This window comes from Panthera tigris, chromosome B3 (assembly GCF_018350195.1).
Source record: "Panthera tigris isolate Pti1 chromosome B3, P.tigris_Pti1_mat1.1, whole genome shotgun sequence".
NCBI classification, from domain to species: domain Eukaryota; kingdom Metazoa; phylum Chordata; class Mammalia; order Carnivora; family Felidae; genus Panthera; species Panthera tigris.
Genome location: NC_056665.1, coordinates 84,047,653 through 84,068,996, shown reverse-complemented (window position 1 = coordinate 84,068,996; position 21,344 = coordinate 84,047,653). Strand labels below are relative to the sequence as shown.

Genomic DNA, 21,344 nt, shown 5'->3' with positions numbered 1-21,344 from the left:
TCAGAGTCCAGTTTGGAATTGGGTGCAGGAAGACCTGGCCCTGGGTTGTTTGTGATTGTGCTGCAGACTTCAGACAAGCCACCTAGAGGCTCCTTGTGCCTAATCCTTTTCTGAGAGAAGAGAAGGGGTGGAGGGTTTTGCCCTCCCCACCGTCATTACTCCCACGAATTTGTGACTACCAGTAAGGTTAGTTACTACCTGAAAAAGCACTTTGCAAAAGGTGTTTCAGTCTGTGGGGTAGGAAGCTTTTACCCTACAAGCAAAGTCACCTGTAGCTAGTGCATTTATTTTCTCAGTTGTAAAATGGACCATCAATTTAATAGCAGTTTTCCAGGGTGAGGTAAGGGAGAGATTGGGGGGTGACGACTTTGATTTTAAGCTGTTAATAAAATTAATAATACAAAAAAGCACAACTTAGAATCGAGGAAATGTGGCAATTAGGTCCATTTAGTGAAGAATGGTTACTGCTTTGGCAAAGTGAAACCTGGTGAAAGCACAAGATAACAGGATATTCCTTGTTTGAGAACAATGCCAAAAAACCATGCTACCTTTATACCTTTAAACATTGATTCCCGTATTTATTTTCATCCAGACTCATGATTTGAAATATTCATGTGTGCTGATAACTTCCAAACTTAACTTTTTCCTAGAACTCTCTTTCTTTGTGATGTTATTAGTCAATCAGTAGGATTGGGTATTTTTATTATTATTACACATTTGGGGGGATCATTTTAGATGAGAGGCCAAAATGAAATTAACTTGGAAAACTGATAGAGTTAGCCTTTTAGAAAGTGGAGAAAACCAGACAGGTAGATTCAAGATAGGAATTGCTGAGTCAAAATATGCTGAGTCTCCTTATTTAAATTTTGTATTGCCAGTTTTATTTATCATATCCCGATTGATTATAAAAACCATAGTAGTTTCCGTTTTTTTTTTTTCTGCATTCTCTTTTAGTCCAAAAGCCCTAAGTGCCTACAAAAATGCCACCTACTGCCTGGTTCTGGCAATTGCACAATTACTAAAATATTCTTATCCTCAAGATTTCAGTTTTGTGGAATCATTTGTAATCTAAATTTCCAGTTTTAGAGACATCAGTTGAGAGCCCCATTTTTCCAAATCAGGAAAACCTGTAAGCATGTTTTGGGTGATAATTTTGTAAACAAGAAGACCCAAGATCACTGACTTTAGAGTACATTTTTACTTTTTTAAAAAGCTCTTTTTGTGCCTTTCTCCAGCAGATCCTGTAGTCAGAGAGCTCACGCAATTTATTAAATGATTTAGAAAACGACTGAATTTCTGAGAATGTTTATTAACATGAATATTGTAAGAAATGAGGGTGTCACTTTGCTTTAAATGGAGTGTTTTAACATAAATCTTGAAAAGCAACTTATTAGTATGCCTTTTTTAGGTGGTAAAATATACATAACATAAAATTTACCATTTTAAGCTATTTTTAAGTGTACAGTTCAGTGACATTACATACATTTATGTTGTGCAACCATCACATCTGTCTCCAGAACTTTCTCATCTTCCCAAGCTGAAATTCTTAGTATACTTTATGAAGTGGCTCTAAACAGAGCACAAAAGATTCTTCCAGTCAACCATTTTTTATTTTCCTAACTAATTTCCTTCTTCTAGGAAAAAAAAAAATTATCTTTTATCTCTAGCATTAAGTCACTTGCATAATATCTTATTTGTATGACATTTTCTTAGACATTTAATAAGTATAAATCTCCTTGAATTTTTATACTATTTAATGAAATAGCAAGACAGTAGTAGGTATTGAGTATGGCTTTGGTTTTGAGTTTTGCAGTGCTTATTGAAACTGAAAAACATGTTGCTAACAGGTAAAATCATAATCATTTTAGATACACAAAAGGAAGGATAATCTTTTTTAATGTTTATTTATTTTTGAGAGAGAAAGAGAATGAGCAGGGGAGAGGCAGAGAAAGGGGGACAGAGGATCTGAAGCGGGCTCTGCACTAATAGCAGAGAGCCCGATGCGGAGCTCGAACCCACAAACCATGAGACCATGACCTGAGCCGAAATCAGACACTTTACTGACTGAGCCACCCAGGCACCCCAGAATAATATTCTTGATCTCTGAAGGAATAGTGGGATTATCACACCAATACCTGGAGTCATTTAGGATCAGGCTGGTAGAACTAGAAGCGTGGACCAGGGCAGAGCCAAGCACATGTCAATGCCTGATAAACTGAAGATGTAGAAAAAATAGATGGGAGCCTACATTTTACCTTGGTACAGCTTAGGCCAAAGATCTAGGAAACAAATGAATACCAACGTAGGAAGGATACACCAAGTCTAAAGGGCAAAGCACACAAAGATACCGTCTCCCAAAATGAATGAATGAATGAATGAATGAAGTAAAAATACAGCAGGACCTCAGCTAATTGATTCTGATCTTGTGGCAGAACATCTGTTCTCTTCTATTTCCTATATATATATAAAATGGGCTCTTGATCTAGATTTCAAAGTGTAGGAGTGACTGCAATCCATTAAGTGAGGAGAGCTGAGAGCCAGAACTGCAAGTGGGACCCCCAATAGGCATATTTTTAAAAAGTACATTGGAACAACTGTATGTTAACATATGCTATTCTGAAGCCACCGAATTTTTCTTGGATATGCAAATACAAATGAGGAAGTCAAACACACTGCCCAAAAGAGTTTCTATTAAGAATCAGATTACAAAGGGTAGAAAATTAGGGTTTGCTCTAAGAAAATTAAAATCATCAAAAAATATTTAATGCTTAAAGAAGATAACAGTAGATGACTAGAAGCTTTTAGAAGCTTCACTGTATCCTATATTTTAGGTATATCTTCACTGACCATAAGTGGACCTGTTTGTGAGCAGCAGCTACAGAGCTGTTAGAAATTCTTTGAAATTCCCACAAATCTAAAAAGTAAAGTCTGGTTTCTAGTTACATTTGTCAGACAGTATACCGCTTCAGTTCCATATTGCATTACCACTGAGGAAGTATCATAACAAAGATATTCTAATCTTCATTGAAACCATATGAATTAATGAAAGTTACCAAGAACGTGAGGTAACAAAAATAGATTGTTTTTTCAAAAACTAACAAGGTATACTAAACAAATTGGTACCTCTTTCTTAAATTGGTACCTCTTAAAATTTTTCTATCAAATAAAAAGAATTACACTTTTGGGGCATCTGGGTGGCTGGGTCGGTTAAGCGTCTGACTCTTGATTTTGGCTCAGGTCATAATCTCACGATTTGATTCATGAGATCGAGTTATGTCTCAGGCTCTGTGCTAATAGCACAGAGCCTGCTTGGGATTCTCTCTCTGCCCCTCCCCCACGTGCATGCACATGTACTCTCTCTTTCAAAATAAATAAACTTTAAACAAAAAAATTATCCTTTTCTCTAAAGTACTTTTGTACTTTGGGGCACCTAGGTGGTTCAGTCAGTTGAGCATCCAACTTTGGCTCAGGTTATGATCTCACAGTTTGTGAATTCAAGCCTGGCATCAGGTTTACTGCTGTCATTGCAGAGCCCACTTCAGGTCCTCTGTCCCTGTTTCTTTCTCTGCCTCTCCCCCCTCACGCTTTCCCTCACAAAAATAAATAAAACATTTTTTAAAAAGAGAGAATAAAGTACTTTTGTATTTTAATATATTGTTGTGTATAAAATGAGCAGGATAGGGGCTCCTGGGTGGCTCAATCGGTTAAGGGTCTGACTTCGGCTCAGGTCATGATCTCGTGGTTTGTGAGTTTGAGCCCCGCGTTGGTCTGTGCTGACAGCTCGGAGCCTGGAGCCTGCTACAGATTCTGTGTCTCCCCCTCTCTCTGCCCCTCCCCCACTTGTGCTCTGTCTCTCTCTATCAAAAATAAATGTAGAAAAAAGATTTTTTTAAAATAAAATGAGCAGGATATATAAAAGGATAATACATCATGAATAACTGGGTTTATCCCAAGAATGCACTATTGGTTTAACATTATAAAATCAGGGGCACCTGGGTGGCTCAGTCAGTTAAGTGTCTGACTCTTAATTTTGGCTCCGGTCACAATCTCAGGGTTCAGGACATCAAGCCCTGCATCAGACTCCACACTGACAGCATAAAGCCTGCTTGGGATTCTCTCTCTCCCTCTCTCACTGCCCCTCCCCTGTTCGTATGTTCTCTTTCCTCTCTCAAAATAAATAAACATTTTTAAAAATAAATGAGTAAAACATTATAAAATCAATCAATGTAATTCACCATATTCAGTAAAAAGAAAAACTATATTATTACCTCAATAGACCAGGAAAAGCATTTGACAACATCCAACACCTCTTCCTGATAATAACTCTCATCAAACTAGGAGTAGAAGGGAACATTCTCAACCTGGTAAAGGACATGTGTGAAAAATCTACAGCTAACATCATTCTTAAAATTGAAAAGACTGAGTTCTTTCCCCTAAGATCAGAAATGACAGAGATGTGCACTCATCGCTACTATCCAGCATCATAATACAGCTTCTAGTCAGTACAGTATCTCAAGAACAAGTGAAGGAGGGAGGCATTTCAATTAGGAATGGGTGAATGGATGAGCAAATGTGGTATATTTTTATAATGGAATACTACTTAGCAAATAAATGGAAAGAAATATTTGCTCAACAACGTGAATAAATTATACTGAGTGAAAGCAACCATACTAAAAAAGACTGTATACAGCATGATTTCATTTATTTATAACTAGAAAACGCAGCCTGATCTATAGTGATAGAAAATACATCTGTGGCAATTGAGTGAGTGGAGGGATTGGAGAAGGATTACAGATGGGCAAAAGGAAACATTTGGGGGTAACAGATATGTCCACTACCTTGATTGTAGAGATAAATTCATGACTGTATCCATATGACAAAGTTTATATAATTATACACTTGAAATATGTATAGTTTATTTGTACAAATTCTTCTATAAAACTTTTTACAAAATGGCCACAAATTCTTTGATCCTCATTCTATGAGAGGTCTGATCTGTATTCTCTACCTTGAAATCTGAATGGGCTCTGTTACAGCTTTGGCCCATAGAATATGGCAGAAGTGACACTATGTCAGTTTCAGATCCAGGACTTAAGAAACTTGCAACTTCTACTTTCTTTCTCTTGGAATGCTTGGTCTGGGAGAAGGTAACCATCATATGTGTAGTCTGACTACCTTGAGATTATCAAACTGTCAGGAATCCCAGCTAGCCTATGGACAGCAAGATGCTCAACCAGGCTGTAACTGTTCTTGCCATCCTTGCCTAGACACCAGACATAGGAGTAAAGAAGCCATCTGAAATGCCCCTCCAGTCAAGCCTTTCTTACAAATAATATTGCTGTGAACATTCATGTGTGGATTTTTGTGATAACATAAGTTTTCATTTCTCTGTGATAATATTCAAGAGTGCAATTGCTGGGTCATATGGTAAGTGCATTTTTAGTTTTATAGAAACTGTCAAACTGTTTTCCAGAGTGGCTGAGCCATTTTTATGTTAATACAAACATACTGTAATCCGATTTCTCTGCATCCTCACCAGCATTTGCTATTAGTTTTTTTTCTTTCTTTTAATACTTACTTATTTTTGAGAGCGAGACACACAGAGTGTGAGTGGGGGAGAGGCAGAGAGAGAGAGGGAGACACAGAAGCTGAAGCAGGCTCCAGGATCCGCGCTGTCAGCACAGAGACTGAGGCTGCACTGGAACTCACAGACTGGGAGATCATGACCTGAGCCGAAGTCAAACACTTTTACCGACTGAGCCACCCAGGTGCCCCAGTCAGTATTTTTTTTTTTTTTAATGTTTATTTATATATTTAGAGAGCGAGAGAGAGAGGGCAAGTAGAGACAGGGGCAGAGGCTATCAGCATGGAGCCTAACACAGGGCTCAGTCTCACAAACCATGAGATCCTGACCTGAGTCAAAATCAAGACTCAAGACACTTAACTGACTGAGCCACTCAGGCACTCCTATCAATATTTTTTATGTTAGCCATTCTGTTATTTGAGTGATATATCATTAGGTTGTTGAACATCTGCTCATGTGTTTATTTGCCATTTCAATATCGTCTTTGGTGAAATATCTGTTTATGTCTTTTGCCCAATTTTAATTGTATTTTTTCTATACTGTCATCTTGAGAGTTCTTAATGTATTCTAGGTATAAGCCCTTTGTGAACATATATGTGGTTTGCAAGTATTTTCTCCAAGTCTGTAATTTGTTCATCCTCTTAACAGAGTTTTTATTTTATTTTTATTTATTTACTTATTTTTAAATTTAAATCCAAGTTAGTTAACATATAATGTAATAATGATTTTAGGAGCAGAATTTAGTGATTCATCACTTACATATAATACCCAGTGCTCATCCCAACAAGTGCCCTCCTTAATGCCCCTTGCCCATTTAGCCCATTCACCCACCCAACACCCCACCAGCAACCCACAGTTTGTTCATGTATTTAAGAGTCTCTTGGTTTGTCTCCCTCTTTGTTTTTATCTTATTTTGCTTCCCTTACCCTATGTTTATCTGTTTTGTTTCTTAAATTCCACATATGAGTGGAATATATGGAATATATGATTTTTTTTTTTGCTTTTCTCTGGCTGACTTATTTTGCTTAGCATAATACATTCTAATTCCATCCACGTTGTTGCAAATGGTAAGATTTAATTCTTTTTGATCGCCAAGTAATATTCCATTGTGTATACACCACATCTTCTTTATCCATTTATCAGTTGGTGGGTATTTGGGCGCTTTCCATACTTTGGCTATTGTCTATAGTGCTGCTATAAACATTGAGGTGCATGTGACCCTTTGAATCAGCATTTTTGAATCCTTTGGCTAAATACCTAGTAGTGCATTTGCTGGGTCATAGGGTAATTTTTTGAGGAACCCCCATACTTTTTTCCAGAGTGGCTATACCAGTTTGCATTCCCACTAGCAGTGCAAAAAAGATACTCTTTCTCTGCATCCTCACCAACATCTGTTGCCTGAGTTGTTAATCTTAGCCATTCAGACAGGTGTGAGGTGGTATCTCAATGTGGTTTTGATTAGTATTTCCCTGATGATGAGTGATGTTGAGCACCTTTTCGTGTGTCTGTTTGCCATCAGGATGTCTTCTTTGGAAAAGTGTCTATTCATGTCTTCTGCCCATTTCTTCAGTGGATTATTTGTTTTTTGGGTGTTGAGTTCGATAAATTCTTTATAGATTTTGGATACTAACCCTTTATCTGATATGTCGTTTGCAAATATCTTCTCCCATTCCGTCAGTTGCCTTTTAAATTTGCTGATTGTTTCTTTCGCTGTGCAGAAGCTTTTTATCTTGATGAGGTCCTAGTAGTTCATTTTTGCTTTTGTTTCCCTTGCCTCCAGAGACATTTCAAGTAAGAATTTGCTGTAGCTGAGGTCAAAGAGATTGTTGTCTGCTTTTTCCTCTAGGGTTTTGATGGCTTTCTGTCTCACATTTAGGTCTTTCATTCATTTTGAATTTATTTTTGTGTATGGTATAAAAGACTGGTCCAGGTTCATTCTTCTGCATGTTGCTGTCCAGTTTTCCCAACACCGCTGGCTGAAGAGGGTGTCTTTTTTCCACTGGATTTTCTTTCCTGCTTTGTCAAAGATGAGTTTGCCATGCATTTGTGGGTCCATTTCTGGGTTCTCTATTCTCTTCCATTGATCTGTGTGTCTTTTTGTGCCACTACCATAAACTGTGTTGATGATTACAACTTTGTAATACAGCTTGAAGTCCTGAATTGTGATGCCTTCAGCTTTGGTTTTCTTTTTCATCATTACTTTGGCTATTCAGGGACTTTTCTGATTCCGTCAAATTTTAGGATTGTTTGTTCAAGCTCTGTGAAGAATGCTAGTGTTATTTTGATAGGGATTGCATTGAATATGTAGATTGCTTTGGGTAGTATCAACATTTTAACAATATTTGTTCTTCCAATCCATGAGCATGGAATGTTTTTCCATTTTTTTGTGTCTTACTCAATTTCTTTCATAAGCTTTCTATAGTTTTCAGTGTATAGATTTTTCACTTCTGTGGTTAGATTTATTCCTAGGTATTTAATTGTTTTGGTGCAATTGTAAATGGGATCAATTCCTTGATTTTTCTGCTGCTTCATTATTGGTGTATAGAAATGCATATGGGGCGCCTGGGTGGCTCAATCAGTTAACCCTCCTACTTCAGCTCAGGTCACGATCTCATGGTCAGTGAGTTCTGTGAGTTCCAGCCGCACGTTGGGCTCTGTGCTGACAGCTCGGAGTCTGGAGCCTGCTTTAGATTCTGTGTCTCCCTGTCTCTCTGCCCCTCCCCTGTTCATGCTCTGTCTCTCTGTCTCAAAAATAAATAAACATTAAAAAAAATTAAGAAAACATAATCAGGTACAGTCAAAGGTGGACACATTAAATTGAGATTACAGGTATTAGAGCTAAAGAGAGTTTTCACATTTACAAAAATTAATGTGTTTCTGTGGCTGTATTTACATTTAAATAAGAAATATATTTTAAAAAAAGAAATGCATACGATTTCTGTACCTTGATTATAAAAAAATCCTCCTTGCCTATTTGGATGCCTTTTATTTCTTTTTGTTGTCTGATTGCTGAGGCTAGGACTTCCAACACTATGTTGAATAAATAATAGTGATGAGAGTGGACATCCCTGTCATGTTCCTGATCTTAGGGGCTTATCTTTCAGTTTTTCCCCATTGAGGATAATATTAGCAGTGAGTCTTTCCTATATGACCTTTATGATCTTGAGATATGTTACTTCTATCCCTACTTTCTTAAGGATTTTTATCAAAGAAGGATTAGGGGCGCCTGAGTAGCTCAGTCAGGTAAGCATCCAACTTCAGCTCAGGTCATGATCTTGCTGTTCATGAGTTTGAGCCCCACGTCAAGCTCTTTGCTGACAGCTCAGAGCCTGGAGCCTGGTGGGGATTCTATGTGTCTGCCTGTCTCTGCCCCTCCCCCACTTTCGCGAGCGCGCGCTCTCTCTCTCTCTCAAAAATAAACAAACGTTAAAAAAAAAAAGGATGCTATATTTTGTCAAATGTTTTTTCTGCATCTATTGAGAGGAATGTGTGGTTCTTATCCTTTCTTTCATTAATGTGATGTATCACATTGATTGATTTGCAAATATTGAACCAGTTCTGCGTCCCAGGAATAAATCCCACTTGATCGTGGTGAATAATTCTTTTAATGTATTGTTAGATCTGGTTTGCTAGTATCTTGTTGAGAATTTTTGCATCCATGTTCATCAGAGAAATTGCTCTGTAGTTCTCCTTTTTAGTGGGTTCTTTGTCTGGTTTTGGAATCGTAGTAATGCTGGCCTCGTAGAATGAGTTTGGAAGTTTTCCTTCCATTTCTATTTTTTGGAATAGCTTCAAAAGAATATGTATTAACTCTTTAAATGTTTGGTGGAATTCCCCTGGAAAGCTATCCAGGCCTGGACTCTTGTTTGTTGAGAGGTTTTTGATTACTGATTCAATTTCTTCACTGGTTATGGGTCTGTTCAAATTTTCTATTTCTTCCTGTTTCAGTTTTGGTAGTTTATATGTTTCTAGGAATTTGTCCATTGGGCAGTCTTCCAGATTGCCCAATTTATTGGCATATAATTGTTCATAATGTTCTCTTATTGTTGTTTGTATTTCTGTAGTATTGGTTGTGATCTCTCCTCTTTCATTCATGATTTTATTTATTTGGGTCCTTTCCTTTTTCTTTTTGATCAATCTGGCTAGGGGTTTATGTCATTCTGGCTAGGGGCTTAACAATTTTGTTAATTCTTTCAAAGAACCAGCTCCTGATTTCATTGATCAGTTCTTCTGGTTTTTTGATTTCAAGATTGATTCCTGTTGTAATGTTTATTATTCCGTTTCTTCTGCTGGTTTGGGGCAGATTTTTTTGCTGTTCTTTTTCCAGCTCTTTTAGGTTTAAGATTAGATTGTGTATTTGAGACCTTTCTTCCTTCTCTAGGAAGGCCTGATTGCTATATACTTCCCTCTTATGACCTCCTTTGCTGCATCCCAAAGGATTTGGACTGTCATACTTTCATTTTCATTGGCTTCCATATGCTTTTTAATTTCCTCTTTAACTTCTTGGTTAACCCATTCATTCTTTAGTAGGATGTTCTTTTTTTTTTTTTTTAATGTTTATTTATTTTTGAGAAAGAGGGAGACAGAGCATGAGTGGGGGAGGGGCAGAGAGAGAGGGAGACACAGAATCTGAAACAGGCTCCAGGCTCTGAGCTGTCAGCACAGAGCCTGACATAGGGTTCAACCCATGAACTGTGAGATCATGACCTGAACCGAAGTCGGATGCTTAACCGACTGAGCCACCTGGGCACCCCTTAAACATGTTGATATTAAAACAAACATAAATCTAGTATGGAGTACAAACTTCCAAGTAATTTAACAAATGTCTTTGAGTTCATATATCATTTCCCCTAATTGCTTTATCAATAACGTTGTCTATCAATGACCCATATTTAACAAATAAGAACACAAGGGCAAAAATCACACTGGAATTCAGATCTTTGTCCTGAACACTTTGTCCAGTGATCACTTTTTCACTAATACTGAAGTGAAATGGCTAAAAATTTAGCCATTACTTTATAATTTTATAACCCTAAGATTATAATTTATTCTAAGTTCTGTCCTTAAAGTATAAAAAGTGAGTTACTTAATATCCTTAAAGTTGCAAAAAATGTAGAAATATAAAAACATTATTCAGTATATATTTTTCTTTAATTGTATTTCCTACTTCAGTAGTATGTGGGAGTTATTTTCTTCCTGCTAATGAATACATTTTTAGTAGCTTTTAAACAAAAAATATGAACTTAGGTCCAAATAATTTGTGACACAAAAACCATAAATTCCTTTATCCAAAAACAATTTGGAGCTTTTTAAATGAAACCACACAACATCCTAAAAGGCACTGGGATTCCTCCACTTCTAAACCACTGCTAAGCTGGAAAAAAAATCTGGTTCTATCAGGAATCTCAGAATTGAGTGTTCTCCAAAGTGGAAAGTATATAGTGCCATTTCAGGAAAAAGCTATTCAGCTCTCACCTCCAACATAATTAGGCTTCATATACTCTTCTAAGAAACCAAAACAAATACTGAAATCAAAATAAAAGATTACTTAAGGCTAATTATCATACATACAGGTTGTTTTAGCCTTGTTTTAAGCCCCCTTCTATAATATTAATAAAGTAAAATTAATATTTTACTGCAAAGAAAATTTATGGCTAGGGATATGTAAAATATATTTTTGTCATTAGTTCTTACATAAATACTGCATAGTGCCATTACCCAAATGGCAGGAACATTTTATGCCTACACTTCACTTCTGTATTTACAAAGAGAATTTGCATGATTTACATAAATGTAACTATCAGTGAAGGTTTAACAATGGAAATGCAATCTAACATCCCATAATATCCGATGTTTTACAGACAGCAATGAGCAACATAGAAGAGATGTATTTTTAAATACCTTTCATTTGAGTGACCTTATGTAAAATATAAAAGATCATTTAGAAGTTCTTGGTCTCCTAAGGAGATTTTCAAATGCACTTATAGAAATAGTGAGATCTTTAAGAAATATCTTCCATGTCCACATCCTGTTGTAATTTCTGCACCATTTTTTCTTCCAATTGCTTTCCTTTGCCGGCAGGAGGGGCCCGGATAAGATGAATGTTTTGCTTGACTTCTTTGATGTCCTAAACTTTCTGTAATTCTTTATTTTTCTTTAATCTGTTCATTATAAATTTAGCTTGGCATTTCTGTTTGATCTCTTCAACTCTCTTCATTGCATCAATAGTCTTACTCCATAGCTCTCGCTGGTATTTAACAGGTTCATTTCTACATTTTTCAAGTTCAAATGAATTATCCACTGTAAGCTCTTTACCAGCTGCTTTATGGAATGCTTTAGTCCACCTGACCTTGCGAGGATTGCGCTTCTTTTTAAAGTTTTTATGACACTTGGATTTACAGAATCTGAACACCTTGCAATCGTTGCGGACAACATCATGCCGTGGCTGGGGTAAATGGGCCCCAAACAGAAATAACACTTCTCAATAGGCATGTTGAAACCGTGTGAGTTCTCACAGACGACGAAACGCCGAACTGGAGCGGAAGTGATGCGACCCCTAGTAGGATGTTCTTTAATCTCCCAATTATTCATGGTCTTTCCAAATTTTTTCTTATGGTTGATTTCGAGTTTCATAGAGTTGTGGTCTGAAAACCTGCAAGGTATGATCTCAATCTTTTTGTACTTGTTGAGGGCTGATTTGTGTCCCAGTATGTGATCTATTCTGGAGAATGTTCCATGTGCACTCAAGAAGAGTGTGTATTCTGCTGCTTTTGGATGAAATGTTCTGAATATATCTGTTAAGTCCATCCAGTCTGGTGTGTCATTCAAAGCCATTGTTTCCTTGCTGATTTTGTTTTGATGATCTGTCCATTGCTGTAAGTGGGGTGTTGAAGACCCCTACTATTAAGGTATTATCAATGAGTTTCTTTATGTTTGTGATTAATTGATTTATGTATTTGGGTATTCCACGTTGGGAGCATAAATATTAACAATTTTTAGATCTTCTTGGTGCATAGACCCCCTTAATTATGATATAATGCCCTTCTTCACCCCTTGTTACAGTCTTCATTTTCAAATCTAGTTTGTCTGATATAAGTACGGTAGCATGATAGATGGTTCTCTGTCCCCTTTCTTTCAATCTGCAGGTGTCTTTAGGTCTAAAATGAGTCTCTTATAAGCAACATACAGATGGGTCTTGTTTTGTTATCCATTCTGATGCACTGTCTTTTGATTGGAGCATTTAGTCCATTTACATTTAGAGTGAGTACTGAAAGATAGGAATTTAGTACCATTGTGTTGCCTGTAGAGTTGGTGTTTCTGGTGATGTTCTCTGGTCCTTTTTAATCTTTGTTGCTTTTGGTCTTTTTTGTTTTGTTGTGTCTTTTCTCCAAAGAGTCCCCCTTAAAATTTCTTGCAGGGCTGGTTTAGTGCTCATAAACTCCTTTAGTTTTTGTGTGTCTGGAAAACTCTCTCTTTGTATTTTGAATGACAGCCTTGCTGGATAAAGAATTCTTGGCTGCATATTTTCCCAATTCAACACATTGAATATATCCTGCCACTCCTTTCTGGTCTGTCAAGTTTCTCTGGATAGGTCTGCTGTGTTCCTGATCTGTCTTCCCTTACAGGTTAAAGACTTTTTTTTTCTGTTCTTTGTATAATAATTGATTTTCCATCATATCCTAGATATTTTGGATATCATGCCAGGATCATTTTGATTATATCTCAGATATTTTGGATGTTATGCTAAGACTTTTGTTCCTATTCAAATTTTTTTATCAATAGGCGGTTTGTTGTCTTGCTTAGTTCTAACCTGTTGGTTCTGGCCTGCTTTTGTGGGCTGTGTCTCTGATAACAATTTGGTTTTCAGTGTCCTTGCAGTGTTTTCAACTTTGCCTTGTTCTCTAGCACTGTTACAGTTCTTGTTCAATCTATGCTGGTGTCACCTGCATGGGGAAACACATTGGGCTGCCCTGTCTTGCTGAGCTGCCTTCCAATAGTGAGAATGGAGACAAGCAATTCAGGACCTTGTTTGCTTTCCACCACTGAGCAGATGGCTAAGAGGTGCCAGACCTGGGTTTTTTTATGCCCCTGGAGAGGGTCTGAAGACTGGACAGTCTGCTGCTGGCCCAGGTGTGGAGTGGGGATTAGGGTTCCTCAGTAGGTCTTTGTTGTTTGTCCCCTTTACCAGTCTTTGGCAAGAGATAACACACTTTTCTTAATACTTTTTTTTTTCCTCCTATGCCTGTTAGTGGTTCTGGTATTGGTTTCTCTGGTACCTAGTCCAAGCTACATGGAAGATGAAAAGAAAATCCAGGGAGCTCACTGCAGTGACTGTTCTTAAGTCCTAAGGCCCCTAGACAGTTCACCTTCTTTCTAGCTTTCCAATTCCTATTTTATAATTGCCTGTTGAATTATTTCCAGGGTATTTAGTTGTAGTTAGAGGGGAGGAACAAAGGAAAGTGAGGAAAGTTGCCATCTTGTCTGGGACCAGAAGTCCCCCCTCAATAAATTTTCAAAATTTCAGTAGGGACTTCAGAGTAATACATGATATGAATGAATAATAGGTTATATATATGTGTGTGTGTGTGTGTGTGTGTGTGTGTGTGTGTGTGTGTGTGTGTGTAAGTGTGTGTAAAACCTTGTATTTATGCATTTTAAGTCATTAGATGTAAGAATATGGATAAGTTAAGGCTAGAGGTCGAAGGTCAGAATTCATGGAGAGGTGCCTGGAGGGCTCAGGTCATGATCTCGCGGTTTGCGGGTTCCAGTCCCATGTTGGGGACTCACGCTCCCTCACTCACACCCTGTCTCCCTCCCTCCCTCCCTCTCTCTCTCTATCTCTCTCTCTCTCTCAAAAAATAAATGTTAAAAAAATTTTTTAATAAAAAAAGAAACAATTCATGGACACGAAATAATTTGGACAGGCCCTTATTGCAAAAAGCTAGGTCATGCAGTTGAAAGGAACAGTATGAATGGGAAGGACTATGGAAAACAACTGGGGAGATTTGCCTCTTTTGTTTTTGAAAGATAGAGTATGAGCAGTGTAGAGGCAGAGAGAAAGGGAGACACAGAGTCCAAAGCAGGCTCCAGGCTCTGAGCTGTAAGCACAGAGCAGGACGGCAAGGCCTGAACTTGTAAACTGCGAGATCATGACCTAAGCTGAAGTCGGACACTCAACTAAGCCACCCAGGCACCCCAAGATTTGCCTGTCTTGAGCAGAAATTATGTTAGGGGTAATAAGGATAGAAAATAGGATGGTTAGACTCTTGATATAGAGGGCCTTAAATATCTAGTATAAGATTTGATAAGTTGAAAAGTAGAAAGACATCCAAAAATTGTGAGGGAAGCAAGTGATATGAAAGTGAGGTTTGAGTGAGATTAGTTTAAAGTAGATGTACAAGGTATGTTATAGTAGGGGAACCAAGATCAAGGGGCTAGTCATGAGTTTGTCCTAGTATCTAAGTGTGAAGTGATAACTGTGGCTGAGGTGGTTGGAGTGGGAATAAAGAGGAAGTAGGTTTTACAAGCAAAAAAGGCAGGACTTGATACTGACCAGGTATAAAAAGTGGGGCTTGATTCGTAGACTATCAGTTTTGGTGACTTCTGTTTACTCATATATTTAGTTAAATATAGGTAGGAAATTTTTAAAGAATTAATGTTGCCCTTTAGAGCAACTTTTCTTTCTCCACTCCCTTCCCACCTACATGTGTAATTTGAGAAAAACTTTACTGTCAAGCAACTAACACCTTTCTTTAATCTTTTTCCAAGCATAATACTATTACAACACATTCTGAAATAGCTATTATACATGTTAAAAGATGTCAGCCTCACCAGTAATTAAGGAAATGCAAATTAAAACAACAAAGTTTGTATGGTAATATTTACTGCTGCAGGGTTTAATGAAACACATATTCTTTTCTGTTAAAGTAAATTGGTGTTATCTTTCAGGAAAGAAATTTGACAATATGTAGCAAGAGCCTTTAAAATGTTTTAAGTACTTCTAGTTCTAACCATTTACAATAAGCAAATAATCAGAAATGCAAGAGAAGATGAATGCCAAAATGTCAGTTGCAGTGTCCTTAATTTTTCACAGAGCTATATCTAAATGTGCATTAGAAGTGAATGGTTAAATACATACACAATGGTGGAATATTGCACAGCCTTTAGAAATGATGGTTTAAGGAATTCCACTTTAATAACGGAGTAAATAGTTAACGATATAACATGAAGTTCAGATTTACACACTTCAGTAATATCATATCATGCTTTTTTAACCTGTCTTATAGCCATTATTAGGGCAAAAATGTTTTGCTCTTCCTTTCATAAGTTATTTGCCAACCACTACAGATATTAAGACTAATTTTAGCCTTCTTGCACTAAAAATTTCCGTAGTGCTCAATAATATTAGCTATAAGTATTGAACCTCTTAAAAACTTTCTTCCTGGAAAAATATACATATTTATGTATACAACCGAACATACAGCTTTAGGCCCTTTAAGGACCACATAAGTCCCATATGTAGATCCTCTTTAGGGCCACACTGAAGAATTACTGCTTGGGGCCCCTGGGTGGCTCAGTCAGTTAAAGTCTGACTCTCAGTTTTGGCTCAGGTCAGGATCTCAGTTCATGAGTTCAAGCCCCACATCAGGCTCCATGCTGGCAGCACAGAGCCTGCTTGGGATGCTGTCTCTCTCCCTGTCTCTGCCCTTCCCCTGCTTGTGTGCGCGCTCTCTCTCTCTCTCTCTCTCTCTCTCTCTCTCTCTCTCTCTCTCTGTCTCTCTCTCTCTCTCAAAACAAATAAACTTAAAAAAAAAAAAAGGAATCATTGCTGTAACTGAAAAAATCTCTCTTTACCCTTGAATGTGGTTGAATCAGAGTTTGTTCAGGGTAAGAGCTGCCAGTTCTCTTTTTCACTTGGTATCCTTGGTATTGGGGTTAAACAAATGCAGTCTTCATAACTACCTATTTTAAATGACTGAATTTAATACACCTTTTCATAGTATCTCTCAACTGGTAATGCTCACATTAATTGAAGTATTGACTCTCAAATAAACATACTTCACCAGAGAGACAGCTGGAAATCGATTGTGATGGCTTAGAATTTGCAGCCATTCCCATCTGTCATTGTTCCAGCTTCCTTGATCTTTACATATGACTGTTGAAGACACTCTTTGGCCTCCACTGCCACCATCGCTTCCAAATTTATTAATCACCCAGTAGCAGTAGTAATCAGGGCCCTAGAGGCCACAATGTGATAGAAGAAGAGAATAAACGAAGGTAGCCATGGATTAGAGAACTAGATTGGCAATGTGAGTTCCAAGGCTATATTTAAAGGGTTTTGTTGAACAAGTCCAGAAGACAGCAAGCAGATGGCAAAAGATATGGCTGCCACATCATATGGAGAACTGGACAGAGGTGGGGAGAAGAGAAGATTATGGTAGTGATAGGAGAACTGTTACTAGCCAGCTGCCTTCTTTGCTATGATGTAGTAATTAAGAGTTCAGACTAAGCCCTGCATTTAAACCCCAACTCCACCTTTTGGCCAGTATGACCGAGGCAAGTAACTGAACCTCTGACCTCATATTTTTGTTGTTTTTGTTACAAAATAGAAATAATCATAGTTACCACCTATAGGATTTTTAGGATTAAATGATAGTGTGTGAAAAGCACCAAGTCTAGCATGCCTCAAGTGTTCATTCAGTAAATGTTGTATAGCGTTAAAGGTGATGATTCCTCTCAGAAAAAATGAGTTAATGTTATAGAGAGTCAGATTCTGGCTCAGCATGAGGAAGGAATTCTGTCCCTGAATATGTTCAAGCAAAGACTAAACAACTATCGTGTGTATGTGTGTGTCTGTGTGTGTCTGTGTATGCATATGTATATATCAGAGATGCATAGATGGATGGGCCATTTGGTAATAGGTCATAGTCTAAGTTCCTTTTTCACTGAAAGACTTGTTTTTAATTTATTTTGAGAGAGAGAAGCATGCAGGTACATGAGCAGGGAAAGGGCAGAGAGAGGGAGAAAGGGAGAGAGAGAAAATCCTCAACAGGCTTCATGACTCGGGGCTCAGTCTCACGAGCCGAAATCAACAGTCAGACACTTAACTGACTGAACCACCCAGGAGTCCCTGGGCTGCCTTTTATAAGGCACATAAAAACTATGTTTTATTAATATGGTTGCTTATGTTACAGAATTAAATCCAAAGAAGTTGGGATAGGGAATATCTTAGTTTAACATAATGAGACTTTTTTTTGGCTTTTCTAGTGATACCATTTACAAATTGAGAGAACCTGCTAAGGATCACTGGTGGGAGTGATATTATTAGAATTAATGTGAGTCATAGAGACTCCCAGACAGTGTTCTATCTATGGAGGGAAGGAAGCTAAGCAGATGTTAGATATTAATTAACACCTTGAGAAAACTTAGATTTTACAAATACAATTAAAAAGGCCAATTTTTTGAAAAACACATATCAGATGCTGTTTAAGTTCCACCTAAAAGAGTTTGGAATGAATTTTAATAGTATTTTTGTTTCTCTATAATTTTATGTTTTGTCTCCTTCTAGAAATAACTTTAAGCAACAGCTTAGAACATTATGCTAGATAGGTGAGGAAAGAAAAAAAGCTCAAAGACCTTCTCACATCAGTTCAGCAAACTGAATCTTTGTATTACTGTTGCTCAGTGAGAAGTTATGCAGAGAAAGATCCTTTGTGTGTAAGGCACCGAATAATACAGTGAAAAAGAAGAGTATCTTTATTTAGAAGCAGAAACCTCCGCTTATTTCCTTATGCTGCCATTGGCCTGCTTTGTAACTTTTAATTGTTATTAGTGACAGGATAATAGCATTCTGAACCAACACAAGAATTATTTTTTTGTTTAAAAACAAATCATGAGCTTACTTACAAACAGCCCACAATTCAGGGGGCAGGGAATGTGGAGACAGATGACATTAACCTTCAGGATCTCTGTGTTTTCCTTCTACAGCTATTTTGAAACAGACCCTTTGGCATGCTTTTACTCTAGTAAGAGTTCAGTATAAGAAAGTCTTTTAAGAGAAAGGTAAAATATTTTCACTAGTAGTACTTTCCAGTCTACATTTGGCATCCCAAGTGGTAGCTAACTTTATGAGTATTTTACTTTCAGGTAAGTCACATTCTATTTAAAATTATATATGAGCTGCTTGGAAATAATACTTTTTTAGAACCAGAAAATATTAAACATGCCTAAAAGTAGAAACAACTGAACAATAAACACCCCTTTTATACCCTCACCTAGATTCATCAGCTGTCAATCTCTTAACTAGACCTTCCCCATCTTTATTGCTACACATACTCTCCCTTACCTCATCTACCCCTCCACTTTTTGCCAGATCATCCAGAAGTAGGCCATAGCCATCAGAAATATTTTCTTTTGGGGCATCTGGGTGGCTCAGTTGGTTGAGTGTCTGACATCGGCTCAGATCATGATCTTGAGGTTCATGAGTTTGAGCCCTGCATCGGGCTTACTGCTGTCAGCACAGAGCCCTCTTCGGATCCTCTCTCCCTCCCTCTCTCTCTCTCTCCCTCTCAAAAAAGAAATATGCTTTTTTTTTTTTTTAAGTAAGCTCTACACCCCAACAAGGGACTCAAACTCATGACCACAAGATCAAGATTTGCATGTTCCACCAACTGAGCCAGCCACGCATCCCCAGAAATACAGTTTTAATGATAATTTTACCTGCTGCTCAAATGCAGCAGAGCATCATGGTCATTGTTAAGTTTGTTACATAGTTGGTGTCAGCCATTAGTGCTTATTATCTTAAGGCTTAGGTACATTTTGTTGGAGGCAGGGATACTCAGTTTAGTTATCTTCTTAGCAGTCTCTGTGATGCCTCCTACACTAAGATCTGTATGGTCTGAGAAGGAATATTTAACCACTTGCTGGTGAGTTTAAGACCCTAAAAAACTAATGGCAGTGCTATTTCCGAGTAAAAATAGTTTAAATACTACATATTATTCATGTGTTTACTTATTTTAATGTTTATTTTTAAGAGACAGAGAGAGCACAAGCAGGGGAGGGGCAGAGAGAGACACAGAATTCTTAGCAGGCTTAAGGCTCTGAGCTGTCAGCACAGAGCCTGATGCACGGCTCTAACTCATGGACCAAGAGATAATGACCTGAGCTGAAGTCAGACTCTTAACCAACTGAGCTACCCAGGTGCCCTTAAAATGTTATATATATTTTAAATTCCTTTGTTCTTCTTGAACAGGCTGAAATAGTTAAGTTTTGTATTTTCAAACAATTTGGGAAAAAGAAAAATTCACTATTTGAAATGGAACGTTTATTAGAATTTGAATATTTCGTTGGTTAGAAGGCTTATTTATTGTTATAAATTGATGCTTTCTGATGGAAAATATGTCCATTGTATTTACTTAGGTATGACCAAAACCATAAAAGATATTTCTTTTTTTTTTTCCCCAGGAGATTTTGATGAGTTCACTCAAGATAATAATGACATTATGTTGAAAAACATAGCAGAAGACCTTCGGAATTGCTTACCTCTAGAAACCATGCTTTCCTCAGAACATCTAGCGCTCCAAAAAGTAAATACATTAAATTAATTTACTTTCAGTGCTATTTGAGGATACTCCTATTCTTCCCTAATCCCACAGCCTCTCTGGTCTAATTAGTCCTGAATTCTGCTTTAAACAGTATTTCATTTGGTTCTTCAGCCGTGTCCCTAATTCTTTTGAGTCTGTAACCCTCTGGCTCCCATTCATTCAACAAATATTTTATGAGGGCATCCTGTTTGCCAAGCACTTAACCCATCCCCACCCCCCCACAGAACAAGGCCCAACCATAATCTGGTCCTGCCTACATCATTGTCCTGGTTTTCTGTTTCCTGTTCCATTTCCCTCACTTTTATCAAAGGTGAAATTCATCTTTTTGTTTCCTTCTCCTGCTTTTGCACTGTACAATTTTTGCTTATCCAGTTCCTTTATTCCTAAAATAAATCCCATTTTTCTTATCCAGACAACCCCCTCATTCAAGTCCCTTCAGATCTCAACTCTTATGGGGTACATATGCTAGGAATATTGTTTCCTAAAGCAAAGCTAATAATAATCCTTCTCCCACTAATCTGAAAACAGCAACTCTCTATGTGGTTTTTTAGCATGCAAATTCCTAAGCAGAAGAACTAAATCCCATAAATTTTTGATAGTGCTGTGCACATTGTGAACACTTAGCAAATCTTAGTAAACATCCAGTCATTCAGAGTGGATTCTCAAAGGTGGAAAGTAGTGAATAGTGTAAAAACTGAGAGAGTATTTGTAATATAGTTTGGATGTTATTAATAAGGCAGTCCTGTATCAGTGGCATGATATACCAAAATATATGAAACAAGGAAAAAGTATATTCATTGCCTGTAATCATTGACCCATAATCCCTTATTCTAACAAATGATTTTTATCTTCCTTTGTTTCTTTCTGGTCCTTGTGTATGTTCATACATTTTACACACGTATAACAGATTCATGTATGTGTAGGTATAGATATAATTTTGTAGGTCTCTAAGTAAATAGGTTGATTCTTTATTATAGTTAAGGTAAAAAGAATCAGACATTTTTTCTTTGTAGCCACTTGCTATTATATCATGTTTTGCTAGTATTAATAAAGGGCTATTAATTGTCAGCAAGAAATTTTACTAACATCTTTATTATTTGAAAACTTTGTCTCTGGGCTAAGATTACTTGCTAAGTATTTTGATGGGTAGTCACTGA

The 21,344-nt window shown here is 37.3% G+C and overlaps 1 protein-coding gene and 1 pseudogene across 2 annotated transcripts in view; one reads left to right on the top strand and one right to left on the bottom strand.

Moving 5' to 3' along the window:
- LOC102959051 overlaps window positions 1-21,344 on the top strand; it is a 41,886-nt gene that overhangs the window by 675 nt on the left and 19,867 nt on the right. For both annotated transcript variants that reach the window (XM_042989564.1, XM_007073740.3), the window contains exon 2: window positions 20,048-20,169. In XM_042989564.1, coding sequence (XP_042845498.1) covers window positions 20,048-20,169 — 122 coding nt within the window. The remainder of the gene's footprint in view (window positions 1-20,047; window positions 20,170-21,344) is intronic.
- On the bottom strand, window positions 11,473-12,076 carry LOC102958772 (annotated as a pseudogene).